Here is a 13,564-nt window from a genome sequence, read left to right on the forward strand (position 1 = left end):
CTGTGATCAGTTGTGTGCTTGGATCCCAAGATTAATTCCTTGACTAGGTTGTTTTAATTAATTGTTATTTGTGTAATTTGGTTCCCGCTATCTTACTCAACTTTGAATTTCAGTTTTTATTCCTTTTTAATTAGTTGATACTATTGCTAAAATTTCCCCCCCATTTTCCTGTGTGATTTGCCTACCAGTTCCTTGAGAAAACGACCCTACTTGCCCTGTTTGCAAATTAAATTTGAGATTGTGTTGGTTGGCAATTAGGCTGTTATTTTTAACTGTATTTTTGGTGGTTTGACACCCACCACTCGACATGGCATTATCCTTTGTATTATCTTGTGTTGTTGCAGGCAACATTTTGCTCAGAATCCTGACAAAAGTACTCCATTCGTGGCAAATTTACTGTTGGAATTAGAGCATAAATTAAATAACAACAGTTGTATTTAGTGCTGAAAAAAATGCTTATAATCCTCATTGATCAGCTCTTCATGTATGAAAGTACAGGTACAAACTTAACTCAATTATCTCTTAAAGAACCTCAACAACAAAACTAGAAATTGAAACAAACTGGAGCTAGTCAAAATACAACAAACAAAATTTTATTTTTTAACTTTATCTACAGGAACTTGTTAAAACACCTTTAACTATTTTAAAAATATAACCCAAAATTTCCAAAAATATATACTTATTTCCCTATTTTATCACCACCCTCTATAAACCAATTACTGCTCTCACCTCATCCACCATTGCCTCGGTCACTTCCGTTGCGCACCGCCACCTCTGCAGCTGCCTCCTTTCCCTCTCTCTCCCTTCTCCTCCTCCTTCACCTCCACCTCCACCTCCATGGTTCGCTGTCGTGGGTTGTGGTCGCATTTGTTCCACATCCGTCAAGGCATATTGGTTGAATATAGGGTGATACGCATATTATAGCACATAAAATTTTTCAAAAAATCTGAAAAAATTACTAAAATTAGAAAATGTCAAAAAAGGCACAATCTGAAAAAAATATCCAAGTTAACACCGAGTTGACTTGGATATATCAGTTGATACCATGCATCACGGATTCGAATCGGCCAATATCGGCCGAGTTAGAACGAGTCACTGTAGATATGGTATTATTCGCGATTCGAAAATCGATATTGCTAACCATGTCCATCACCCTCCTTCCCCACCACAGCCCGTCATCCTCCCTCTCTTCTTCCCCACCACCCATCAACCCCCTCCCTCTTCTTTCCCTTCCTCTGCCACCCTCTCTTCATTATATAAAAATAGAGTGAATCTTATAGACACTGACATTACATACACTATTACGATTGAATACATGACATATGCAAATTTTGGGTTTCAAATTCAAATTCGAATTATGTGTTATATATCCAACAGTGAATCCTTCCCCACCACCGCCCGTCATCCTCCCCCTCTTCTTCCTCACCACCCATCAACCCCCTCCCTCTTCTTTCCCTTCCTCTGCCACCCTCTCTTCATTATATAAAGATAGAGTGAATCTTATAGACACTGACATTACATACACTATTACGATTGAATACATGACATATGCAAATTTTGGGTTTCAAATTCAAATTCAAATTATGTGTTATATATCCAACAGTGAAAGTGTATAGAAAATTAATCCTTAATATATATATATATATATATATATATATATATATATATATATAACAGGGGTGCCAAATGGACCCATGATCAGTTCATGGCATAGTTTCCAAATAAGTTGAAAACTAATAGATTTATTTAATTTTTTTCTATCAAAAGGACACCAATGTTCTTAATTTACATCTATTTACTGAATACTAAAATTAAAATATTTCATTAACAAATAGTTATCAAAATTCACTCGGTTTAAACCGATTTGAACAATATGCTACAAATTAATATTACAAGGAACTTAGCTATTACATTGATAGTCTAATGTACAAATCGTAAATTAGTGATAATTTTTTGTTTGAGTATAATTAGTGATAGTTCAAGAGTGAATGTCATAATTAACTAATGATTCATCAAATGCAGAAATTCATTGAAACAATGTATTTGTAACTAGCTAATTCTAGTTACACATGGCTATGCTACAAAAAGCTAATTCAATTTAACTTTTGCCTTCACATAGTCATGCACACAAAATCGTCGAATGTATAGACTATTATGGTCTTATCCACAATCGCATAATCATCTAATAAACTTGAAAAGCCAATCCATATTCATTTTGATCTAGAAATGTTTTTCTTACTTGTGATTTTGTGAGCTGTGTTGAGGATTCGCTGTCAAAGTCGCTTGCTGATCCATTTCATGGTGGCTTGCACAAATGCTTTCACGTCGGCTTTCCTCAACAGAAAGTCTATAAGTTTTATTTCCAGTAAAAGTAAGATAATCCCTATGGAAAATAGTACAGTTTTTTTTGTCCACCATTGACGATGCCATCTGTAAACCCACTCCCACTTAATCACCATTCCGAAAAAAATCAACACTTGGATCCCAATTAACGAGTCCCAAGAAACCCCAACATTGGTGGCACTAATTAACCTTTATTGATGTTGAAGACAAGTTTTTCTAATTTCTTCAAGTTGAAGACAAGTTTCTTTTTTAATTTTTTTCAAGTGATAGCAGCATATATTTATGAGAATTCTTAGAAAATTAAGAAGTTTACCTGAATTCAACCGGATGAAAATCACTTGATGAACTAATCTTGGGCTGCAACTGTGCATATAGTTGTGTGCAATTGAAGCTTATATGTGTGCTAAATCCAACTTAGAAATCTGAGAAGAGCCCAAAGGAACTTAATTGAATAATAATCTCCTGATGGGCAAATTGATGTTTGCCAAAACGCCATTGACATAAGCCAGCCCAAACCAATGATACCGATCTATTAATTAATAGTGGCAATTTCATATCAATTTTATAGGCTAATCTATATAAATCATGATTCATGAACAAGTAGGAAAGAGGAAATAAAATTTGCCTTCAATTTTGATCCCTGATGATGGGACTGCCATGAACATAGCATGTATTATAAGTTATATGGTACCAATTCAGAAGCAGCATTATAAAAATAACAAACTTAGAAAACCAAAAGCAAGTGAAAACTAATTATAATTAACCAAAAACGTTAAAAAGGAAGAATAAAGGGAGAAAAAGGACCAACCAGGATATACCCCATTGGAGTTATGATATTTGTTCATAGATACGAAGAAATGAATCAGCAAGCAATGCTCCGAAAACAGGCAAAAGGGCTCCCAAACCTGTCCACAAATTCGCATTTCCAGCTGCAATTGCCATGGATTCTCCAAGCGGGCCTGTCGGATAATTTATGAGATTGCTTTCTACACCACCAAAGGCAAATCGCTCTAGACTTCCACTACCTGTACAAGTAAACTTCTGCTGATTATTAGTTCCTGCATAATACTTGGCACAAATATTTATGGGTAAAAAATAAAAAAAAAACCCCATATGATAAATTTAATATACAGAAAAATCTCCCGTAGTTATAAAACGTACAACACGATATCTCATGTTTTGAACTAAATTGTACAGTCAAGTATTAATTGTTATACTTGGCAGTGTATTAGTAAATACTTTTGTGTCACATATACAATAAATCTCATAAAATCTAAGAGTTCCTAATAGTAACAATGTTAAAGTACAGACTTCTTCTCTTAAAAAATGGGGGATGGTTATGTCTTGTATGTAGAGAGAGCAAAAACTAGACGAATGTTGTTGGATAAACATTGAAAAGAGTCTGTAATTTGTAACAATAAAAGTACATTTTTGTTCTCTCTTTTTGGACAAAAAATGCAAATTGGAAGCAAAAACTAAAATATATTCTGACCTAGGACGAAACCTGCGGACCTCCAACCTCCTAATCTGGAACCCTTTGCACAATTTTTGTAATCAGCATTGCTGTCCACTGCATCATCACCGTGAAGAAGAGGGGTTTGAGCTTCCGGATTTGTTGTTTCATTCACTGTGGAGATTGCCATGTTAATAAGGAAATGTTAAGGTTTTCTAGTTATATATTTCTCTATTAGTCATAGGAGGATCACTTCATCCTTCTCTGATAGGAGGTTAGATATTAATCATGGTTGAATGATCTTTCTCTTGAACTTCTTTATTGAAGATTTGAACTAGCTAGTAGTATTTAGTAGGATTTTTAAGTTGATTATAGTGATATTGAGGGAGCCATCTAGAATCATGTGACAACTTATTTCCCCCTATTTAAATTCCGAAATTCATTCTCTATCATGACTCTTAATTCAGCGAAAGAAAATTTTTTCTCAATCAATTATTAAAAGTAAAAGCTTTATTACTTTTTCATTAAGAAGGCAAGCAAGTTTTATGATCTCGTGATTCATGCTTTTTGTTTAGAATCTCCTCCAATTGCAGGAAGTAGGTGGACTGGTTCACCTTATTAAGATTTATCAAGCCAATTGGGTTCTGTTTTTGAATAAAATAAATATTTTAAGATAGTTCTTTCCAGACAAAGGACTGAGGAGTATCTCTTTTGTAGATATACCTATCTATTATAACTACTATTGTTATATTACTCTTATAAATTTATAGAGTTTGGTGATTTGGAGTGTAACATAATATGGTCTTAATTTTTGTTATTTCCATTATGCCCGTTCTTGTTTTATTGTGCAATGTATTATATTTAGTTCACGGTGGTAACCATTATTGTAGAACAAACCTCCTTTACATTTTTATTATGATGGCAATACATATGAAAAACTTCCTAACCAAAACTCCTTAACGACCTATGGCTTGTCAAAAATATTGAAATAGTTTACTATAACTCCTTACCTACCTATGGTTGGTCAAAACTCCTTACTATTGAAATAGTTTACTATTAAAAATGTTAAGGAAATAACAACAACAAATGAGGGGGGAAATAAGGACAAAAGTATACAAATAGAAATAAAGACAGGAGAAAAAATAATAAGCAACCATCCTTGCCGATGGTAATTCAATACCGAAATGATCAACAGCTAGTTAGAAATAATTAAGTGTGGTGGATAATTTACATCGCATCATTAAGAAAAATCATTTCATAAAGAGTACAAAGAGTTCTTATTTAAAAGGAAAAATCGTTCAAAATATTCATCACATTTTGCCAAATGAAGTTTTTCATTCTTCACTTTTAAAATGGTAACTTAACGTCCCTTACAAAATCAAGTTGATAAATTTTGATTCCGACCAATCTAAGTTTTCGACTACTTTTTATCCTAAATCCATCATGTGATCTACATATAGTAATTTTTTAGGCGAAAAAATTAGAACCCACTTGTAATTAATCCATATTCATTTTGTCATTAAAAAGTGGGATCTGACCTTTTTGTACATAAAATTTATTATATATGGGTCATGAATGGCTTTAGGTTAAAAAGTAATTGAAAACCTAGATTGAGACCAAATTTACTAATTTGATTTTATAAGAGACGAAAGTTAATATTTTGAAAGTGAAGGACGAAAAGTTGTATTTGGAAAAATATAAGGGATATTTTGAACGATTTTTTTCTATTTAGAGAACGCATATATGCTTAATAGAAAAATAGGGCATTTCATTTCATTTAGAACAATTTCAGCAAAGCACTAAAAAATTTAACACAACATGAAAAATGTTCATAATAGAGCTGCAAAACAACATCTAAGCAAATAGTTGGGTTTTACTTGTCATGAAAATTCAAGTCACACAAATCTTAAGAAAAAAAAGATCTAATTTGTTCCTATATTTGACTTATACATAATCAACCCATTTTATTTGTACTATGCCAAAAGTATATCTTAGTGGAAAAAAAAGAGGAAATAATCTGAGGTTTCTATGTTGTACACGCTATCCAAATTATTGAAATTATGTCAAAGCGTTTAGTTTTTTGGCCAAATCCCATCTTCTCAATTGTCAAATTCTGACGACTTCAGTGGCATTTCCATCGTTAATGTCAACTCAAAGAAAGCAAATTTAGCAGGACCCTCAACAGGGTCCGGCTAGCCCGAAGTCCGACTAGAAAATAGTCCACTAAGCCTTATGTTTAATAAAGTTGGACAAAATTTGGATCTGAATATTAGATTCAAATTAAATATATGCTGAATTTGATCTTTGCTAAGCTCAGATTTCATTAAGGCTAGCCTGTGTATAAGCGTGTGTGTGTGTGGAATAATATATATATAATCTATAATTAAACACACTATAACATACAAAAATTAATAATTTATATATAAATTCATAGTAGTTTATAAACATTAAACATATATTCTATATAACTATGAGATTGGACTGAACCGAATCTGAATCCGAAACCGTATTGAAGTGGGAGCGAAAATGAACCTTCTTATATGGGTCTGAAAACCTCCTTTGCTTTGTGTACCGGGTTTGGACTTGTTAAACCGAACTCATGAAACTCAGTTGACAGCATTAATATCTATACTCTACGTGGCAAATGATTTCATTGAGATTGAAGTGACGGGGCGAAGACACAAGAAGTGATGTGGAATAATGTACCCTAGCCAATTCTGAATTGAGTGTGTCTTGGAGCCTATAATTGAAGTTAGAGAGACGGTTACGTGTTTGAAAACTAATCCTGCTTGACCTTTGATGTCTGTGTACTACGTAAGACAAGCACCAACACCAATTAAGCCTTCCAAACTACTCTATAAGTGAACATATGAATCGATTAATTCTGTTTGGATTGGGATTTTTTGAAAAACAAGTTTTTCAATTATAATACTACAGTAATACACAAATAAAAATAATATCAAAAAACCAAAAACAATATCAAAAATACCAAAAATACAAAAAAAAAAAGAAAAAGAAAGAACAACCTCAAAAATATATAAAAAAAAACAACTTCAAAAATACCAAAAACATAAAAAACAACCTTAAAAAATACCAAAAATATAAAAAAATAACCTCATCTACAGTAAAAGTTTTTCAATTACATTGTTACAATAAAATATTTCAAAAACACCTCTAAAAACTGCTAATCCAAACGGAAATTAAAGTTCAAACTCTTTTCTTTATGGTAATGTTCAAACTCAACCCTTCAAAATCTAATTGAACCCTCAACATAAGCTTTTAAATTTTTCTCGGAGAACTCCAAAGCTAGTTGTTGCGAATTCTATTGTGCTTGTTTCACCCCTTGAATAGTTGGTAAGATACTAGAGCACTAGTGAAGTCTACTAATGAAGTCGTCATTCATTAATTTCCTATGAGGGTCATTTACAAATTTAGCATCGCTTCTATGTTCTAATTACAGTGCCAAAACAAGAGCAAGGTTTCGAATGAGCACCTAGTACGATCTAATTAAGTTTAACTCAACCTTCCCTCTTTCCCCAAAACTATAACAAATGAATAGATGCTTCAAAAGAAGTTGCATGGATCAACTATAGAAAATTATCTTATACTGTTTTTGAAGCAAACGAAGGGAATGATAGCTTCCACTTCATCTTATCCTAACTAATTTATGCACTTGGCACATTCTTCTGCCAGCCAAAAGCAAATATTATGGTTGAAAATTCTCTTTAGGAGCATTTTCCTCGTAGTCATAGGATTTTGCCAAGTATGCAAAGAGTACGAATCCAAAAATACCAATTCCAGCAAGAAGCCAATAGAAGTAATCAAGATGTGCCCGATTCAAGTTATCAGAAAACCAACCGTCTCTTCCATTTTGACTTGTAGCTTTCTGAATGGCAGAGATGAGAAAACTACTCAAGAAGTTTCCTGTGCCTACAGCACCAAAATAAAGGGAGAGCCCCAAACTCCTTAATTCAGTAGGAACCTGATCATAGAAAAATTCCTGTGAACCTACAAGAATGAACACATCTGTAAGGCCGATCAACGTGAACTGAGGCACCAACCACCAGAAGCTCATGGGAACTGCTGCATTTGGAATATCAACCAGACCAAAATCTTTAGCAGTTTTGAGTCTTTTCATTTCAATCAGAGCAGCAATAACCATATTCATGACGGATATCGCCATCCCAGTTCCCATCCTCTGCAGCATTGTTATGCCAGTGGAAAAATTTGTGATTTTTCTTGCAATAGGGACAAAAATTTGATCGTAAATGGGAATGCAGAATGAAATAGAAAGGGCAATGAAAGCTCGCAGCGAGGCCGGTGGTATGCTAAAACTTGGGCCTAATGATCTGTCTACTGTACTTGCTTGCTTAGTAAACAATGTGGAGACTTGAGCCATTGCTATTGTATAGGTTAAACAAGTAGACCAAATAGGAAGCAGCCTTAGAAATATCTTTGCCCCATTAGTCTTGGTGGTAATTGCTTCCCCTGAGTCTTCTGCTGCAGGCAAAACTTTGATAAACCTGACAAGAAAATTCTTAGCTTTCGCAAGGTGTCAACTATATAGACTCTAACAAATCAGTTAGGGGGATATAGACTTGATTGCCACTGATTGATACGAGAATTCGCTAAATACAGTTCTTTTCTGAAAAAAAAAAAAAAAAAAAGTGTACCTTTGACAGATGCTCTCATTCAGGATTTCATCTGCATCGTTCTGTCTGGCAGAAAAGCGATAAGTTCTATTACCTATTTGAAATAGGACCAAACCAATTGTCATAGCAATAAATGGAATCCCAAAACCAATTCCCCAATTTATGTTGTCCTGAATGTAGTGTAAGATCAAATGTGCTGCAGTAGCACCTATGCACAAGCAACAGAGCCACCAGTTGAAAAATGAGCTCTTGGCTTTTTTCTCATCTGGATGATTTCCATCAAACTGATCAGCTCCAAAGGCTTGAACGCATGATTTATATACTTGTCCTAGAGCCACCAGATATAGTGACACAAAAAATAGAATCTGAGCCACTATATCTCTACCTTGAAAGGTTGAAACGCTGATCAATGAAGTAGGTACTGTTGAGAGGGTCAAAAGGCCTAGTCCCTGGAATTTCTCCCATTTTAAGAACGACAAGTTCATTGACAAAATTGAAAGGAAGACAACAAAGTACTCACCAAGATGTAAATAACAGAAGCAAGGATGATTGCCTGATAGCGGCCAAGGAATGAATCTGCAAAAAATGATCCAAAAACTGGTACAAGTGAAGCAACACCGATCCATGTATTGACATTTGCAGCTGCTGTTGCTATGGATTCTCCAAGGGGCCCGGTAAGGTAGCTAATGAGATTTGATTCTATTCCAAAATATGCAAACCTCTCAAGACTTCCAGAAACTGTACAAAAACAAAGCCAACTGAATCAACACATAAACCTAACATCCTGGTTTTCCTGAAATGCAGACGTTGGGAAGTTGTGAACCATCTAGCTTTTGGTTATGAGATAGATTCACACATTCCAACCTTCTTGTGTAGCAAGTGAATATAGAGACCAAAGAATAAAAAATGGGACTAAAGAAAGAAGCAAAGAGCTAAGATATTGTCTCACCTAGAATGAAAGATGCTGATCTCCAACCACCTGATTCGGATCGCTTAATTGCATAACCTTGGTAATCAGCATAGCCATCCACTACTTCATCCCTCTGAAGAAAGGGAATTTGTGTTTGTGCTTCCAAGTTTCTGCATCCATCCATTCTAGAGATAGTCAAATGAACAAGGAATCAAATCAAGATAATGGATCTGTCAATCTGGAGGTACGCATAATATATAATATCTGTCTACGAGGAAACATTACATCCCAAATTTGATTAGAAGCTCAGCATTGATTATAGCCAAAGTAACCTTACTCTTTACAAACGTGCAGTTAATTAAATTCCAGATTTTAAGTATTTAATGAATTAAAGCAGATTATGCTGACCCTAGCTGATAAAAAGCCATGTGGGCTTAAATGACAGCTTAAATTCATCTTCCCTAAAGTCACCATCGAAAATTCTTTATATTAAGTGGATCTTGCGGTTTGGTAGCATGATTAAGTAATGGTAACACAGGCATGCTTCTACGGCAGCAACATTGATGGAGTAAGAGTAAAGCAATATGGAGAAAATATCTTGTCAATCAACTAGGAAGAAGAAAAATGCCTCCTTTTTTCTGTTTTCATTAAAGATGGAAAGAATCTAATCAACTGTGTCTCATGCTTTTCTATGAAAAGGTTTTCACTTGTGTGACATTCATGTTCACGGCACAAGTTAAGCAGGGCAGTTTGATGAACCTTCCGCAGATTGTGGAATCACTTGCTTTGCTTTGAAGAAATTAAGTAGCTCCATAATTTATGTAGCTTATTTAAAAAAGAATTAAGGTAAATTACTTATTACCCCCTGTGATTTTATATAATGTCAGATGACCACGACATAACTCCTTGTGGTTTTATGTAAAGTGGAAAATGGACGAAATGCAAAATAAGTTACAGCGTTCATACCAAATGTACTTTAAAAGCGTGTATGATAAAATCTTATTATCTATGTAACTCGCTTATGGTTTGTATAGATATTCACTTTATCTCGCTGTTATTTTTATATTTATCTACATAATCTCCCCAATACTTTTGCACAAAGTGATTAAGCCATCGATTGATTTAGCATTTAAGTAAGTGCATTAGTATTTCAACTAATGACTTTACATAGGGAGTAAATAGTATTTAGTGTTTTTTTTTTGGGGATAATATTCGCTGTAGGGATAAATACAGCTTTCCTATAATCATGTGACAAAAGCAAAGCAGCTGTGTGCAACCGTGCAAAAGTCAAAAGAAATCAACTAATAAAGGATACTCTCTATCTTTATGATAGCTCCAGCTATGACTTTTTTACTCAAGTGAAAAGGAAAAAAATAACTCAGCCTTTTATGTTTGTTTTGGGAGTGGAGTGAGTTTCATTCTTTTAAGGAGTTGAATCAATTTGAAATCCACACAAGAAGTACGGAATCATAAACAGCAAGATTCAACATTTTCATTTAAATTGAATGAATGCCATAGTTACAATAGATATGAATATCCACTTGAATTTCATGCATATTCCTACCTTGTATATTCATTTACCACAATTTTGATGCCAATTACTCCAAGGCTACACCCAAAGAGATAAATAGTTTGTTGTAAATGCAACAAAAGATAGAATTATTTTTTCTTTTCATTGAACCAAATGAAGTGCTAATATTTAGCTCCCAATTTGATATACACCCTTTTTTTTTTCCAATTTTGGTTTAAGATATTCTAAATCTTACAAGGGGAAGGAAAAAGGGATGATTTGAGTGTAAACATCCTACATCCTTCCATTGAATTGAATTTTGAGGGCACACACCTTTAAGTCAAAATCAACAAGAGTTACTTGCACGCATGTTCTAAATTTTAACTTTTGTACTTATTGAAAATTCTCACATTTAGATATAAAAGCAAATGAGAACATTAAAAAAATATTGATGTTTTAAAATCAGAATCTAATGGTCAAATGAAACACTTTATTAATGTTTCTACGCATCTACTTGTCTAATTACTCAATGTTTTGGATCCTCTTCTTTCTAGGAGCATTTCCCTCATATTTGTATGAATTTGCTAGGTATGCATAGACAACTAACCCAAAACCCCGCATGGGCAACTAAGTCCTTAGTGTTGAATGACACAATTGTAAAGTTCCGCATGGGTCGTTGCTCAAGTTGTATAGCTTGCTTTGATGTCGAATACGAGTTCGATAAGCGTGAATTCGCTGGAAAGGAGTAAGAGAGGAGAGAAAAAAAAAAAAAAATACCCCAACTCCAGCAAGCAACCAATAGAAGTAATCAAGATGTGCATGATTCAAATTATCACAGAGCCAACTGTCTCTTCCATTTCCACTTGTCACTTTCTCAATTGCAGAAATGAGAAAACTGCTCAAGAAATTTCCTCTGCCTAAGGCACCAAAATAAAGAGAAAGGCCTACACTCCTCAATTTATCAGGTACTTGATCATAAACAAAAAAAAACAAAAAAAAAAAATCCTGCATGCCAGCCTGATTGAACACTTCTGCCATGCCAAATATTAATAATATGTACTGAGGCACCAGCCACCAGATGTCATAGGAACTGTAGCATTTGGGGTATTAACCAGGCCATAATTTCCAGCATTTTTGAGTCGTTTCATTTCAGCCAGAGCTGCAACAACCATGTTAAGGACAGATATGGCCATCCCAGTTCCTATTCGCTACCACTTTGTTATACCAGAAGAATATCCTGTAACCTTTCTTGCAATTAGCTCAAAAATTTGATCATAAATCGTACTGCCGAACAAAATAGAGAAAGCGATGAAAGTCCTTAGTGAGGCTGCCGGAATGTTAATAGTTGGGCCTAATGATCTATCCACAGCCCTTGCTTGCTTGGTAAAAAATGTGGAGGCTTGTTAGTCCTGTCAGAGATTGTATCGATGTTCTTTGCATCACCATCAGCTGCAGATAACACATCCTCGAGAAACCTAACCACAAATATTCTGCATTAGCTATGTTTCAATAATCATTATTTGATAAACCAATTAGGAAGAAAAGCAACTTTGGCATTCATGCCTTAGGCATTATTTTGGATGAGGAACTTTGGTTTCCTTAGTGGTAAAATCGCCGCTTGTAAAGTTCAATCGAGCCTTTGCTCGCACTTGTAAAGTTCTTGTCTAGTAATACAAGTACTTATCGTTTCGAGAAAAAAAAAAATTAGGAAGAAAAGCAAGAAAATAAACCCTTCTTTTTATCTCAAAAAATCATTAGCCTTCTCCAATTGCTTTTTACCCAAAAAAGAAAATTAAGAGCAGTATGAAAACAGGAAATGTGAGTTCAATATCTATAAAATTCCATGAAAAGTAGAATGGGAGTAAGATATATTTCCTTACCTTTGGTTTTTAGAGCTTTGAGGATTCTCGTTGCTGTATGAAGCATCTGTCACTTGAGCGAATTGTGCATGGATTCTCTCATCAGGGATTTCTTTATCTTTATTGCCCTGCCTGAGAGCAAATCCATATGTCTTCCGTCCCATTAAAAACAGGACCCAATTTACGTTGTCCTGAATGTAATGCCACAGATTCTCTAAGTGGCCCGGTAAGTATTAAGATTTGATTCTATTCCATAATATGTAAATCTCTCAAGACTTCCAGCACATGAAAGTGAATGAAGCCAATTCAATCAATATTTCTAGTTTCTGATCAGCCAATAGAAAGGTGGACAAAAGAAATAGCGGAGAGATTTCCTGACCAAGGATGTATGCTGCAGATTTCCATCCTCCAGCTTTTGATCGATTCGGTGCATATCCTTTATAATCTGTATAGCCAATGACAACATCAGAGTTATGAAGCAGAGGAATCTGGGCTTCCAAGGTTTTGGTTTCCATAACTATGGCTACGTTAATCATCGAATGATCATTTTCTGATGTCCCATCTACGATTCGATCATAACTAGTTCATTATAGAATTTAATTATTGAATAACCACTTGTTTAGTTTCTATTTAAAACTTCGAAAAACGAAAAAAAGAAGAAGATTGCATAATCAGTTGAACATCAAGATGAAATTATTGAAGTTTGCTAGTATAGCTCATAATTGAGCCAAGTTGATAATGTTATTATCCTTGGCTTAAAATTTTGCTTCGGCAGGGTCCGACTCTTACACAGGGATGAAAGTTTGGTTCAAAACTTTTCAAGGCATCACATGGAGG

At 34.4% G+C, this 13,564-nt stretch overlaps 1 protein-coding gene across 1 annotated transcript; it reads right to left on the reverse strand.

The window, feature by feature from the left end:
- Window positions 1-7,384: 7,384 nt before the first annotated feature.
- LOC113750417 (protein NRT1/ PTR FAMILY 5.10-like) lies at window positions 7,385-12,061 on the reverse strand. Its single transcript, XM_027294393.1, has 7 exons — window positions 11,929-12,061; window positions 11,646-11,785; window positions 9,644-9,696; window positions 9,398-9,543; window positions 8,969-9,186; window positions 8,470-8,897; window positions 7,385-8,319 (listed from the first exon to the last, which is right to left on the reverse strand). The coding sequence occupies exons 1-7, from the start codon at window positions 12,059-12,061 to the stop codon at window positions 7,503-7,505; spliced, it is 1,935 nt and encodes a 644-aa protein (XP_027150194.1). The 3' UTR covers window positions 7,385-7,502.
- Between the last annotated feature and the right edge of the window lie 1,503 nt (window positions 12,062-13,564).

The sequence above is a fragment of the Coffea eugenioides genome, chromosome 10 (assembly GCF_003713205.1).
Source record: "Coffea eugenioides isolate CCC68of chromosome 10, Ceug_1.0, whole genome shotgun sequence".
Lineage (NCBI taxonomy): Eukaryota > Viridiplantae > Streptophyta > Magnoliopsida > Gentianales > Rubiaceae > Coffea > Coffea eugenioides.

What these genes read in the sequence shown, in the direction of transcription:
- LOC113750417 (XM_027294393.1), bottom strand. Translation starts at nt 12,061, where the DNA reads ATGGCCATATCTGTCCTTAACATGGTTGTTGCAGCTCTGGCTGAAATG. An exon ending in GGTTGCTTGCTGGAGTTGGG is followed by an intron (nt 9,697 to 11,645) that starts GTATTTTTTTTT and finishes ACGTTTGTAAAG; the next exon opens with AGTAAGGTTACTTTGGCTAT. An exon ending in CTTCTGTTATTTACATCTTG is followed by an intron (nt 8,898 to 8,968) that starts GTGAGTACTTTG and finishes GAGAAATTCCAG; the next exon opens with GGACTAGGCCTTTTGACCCT.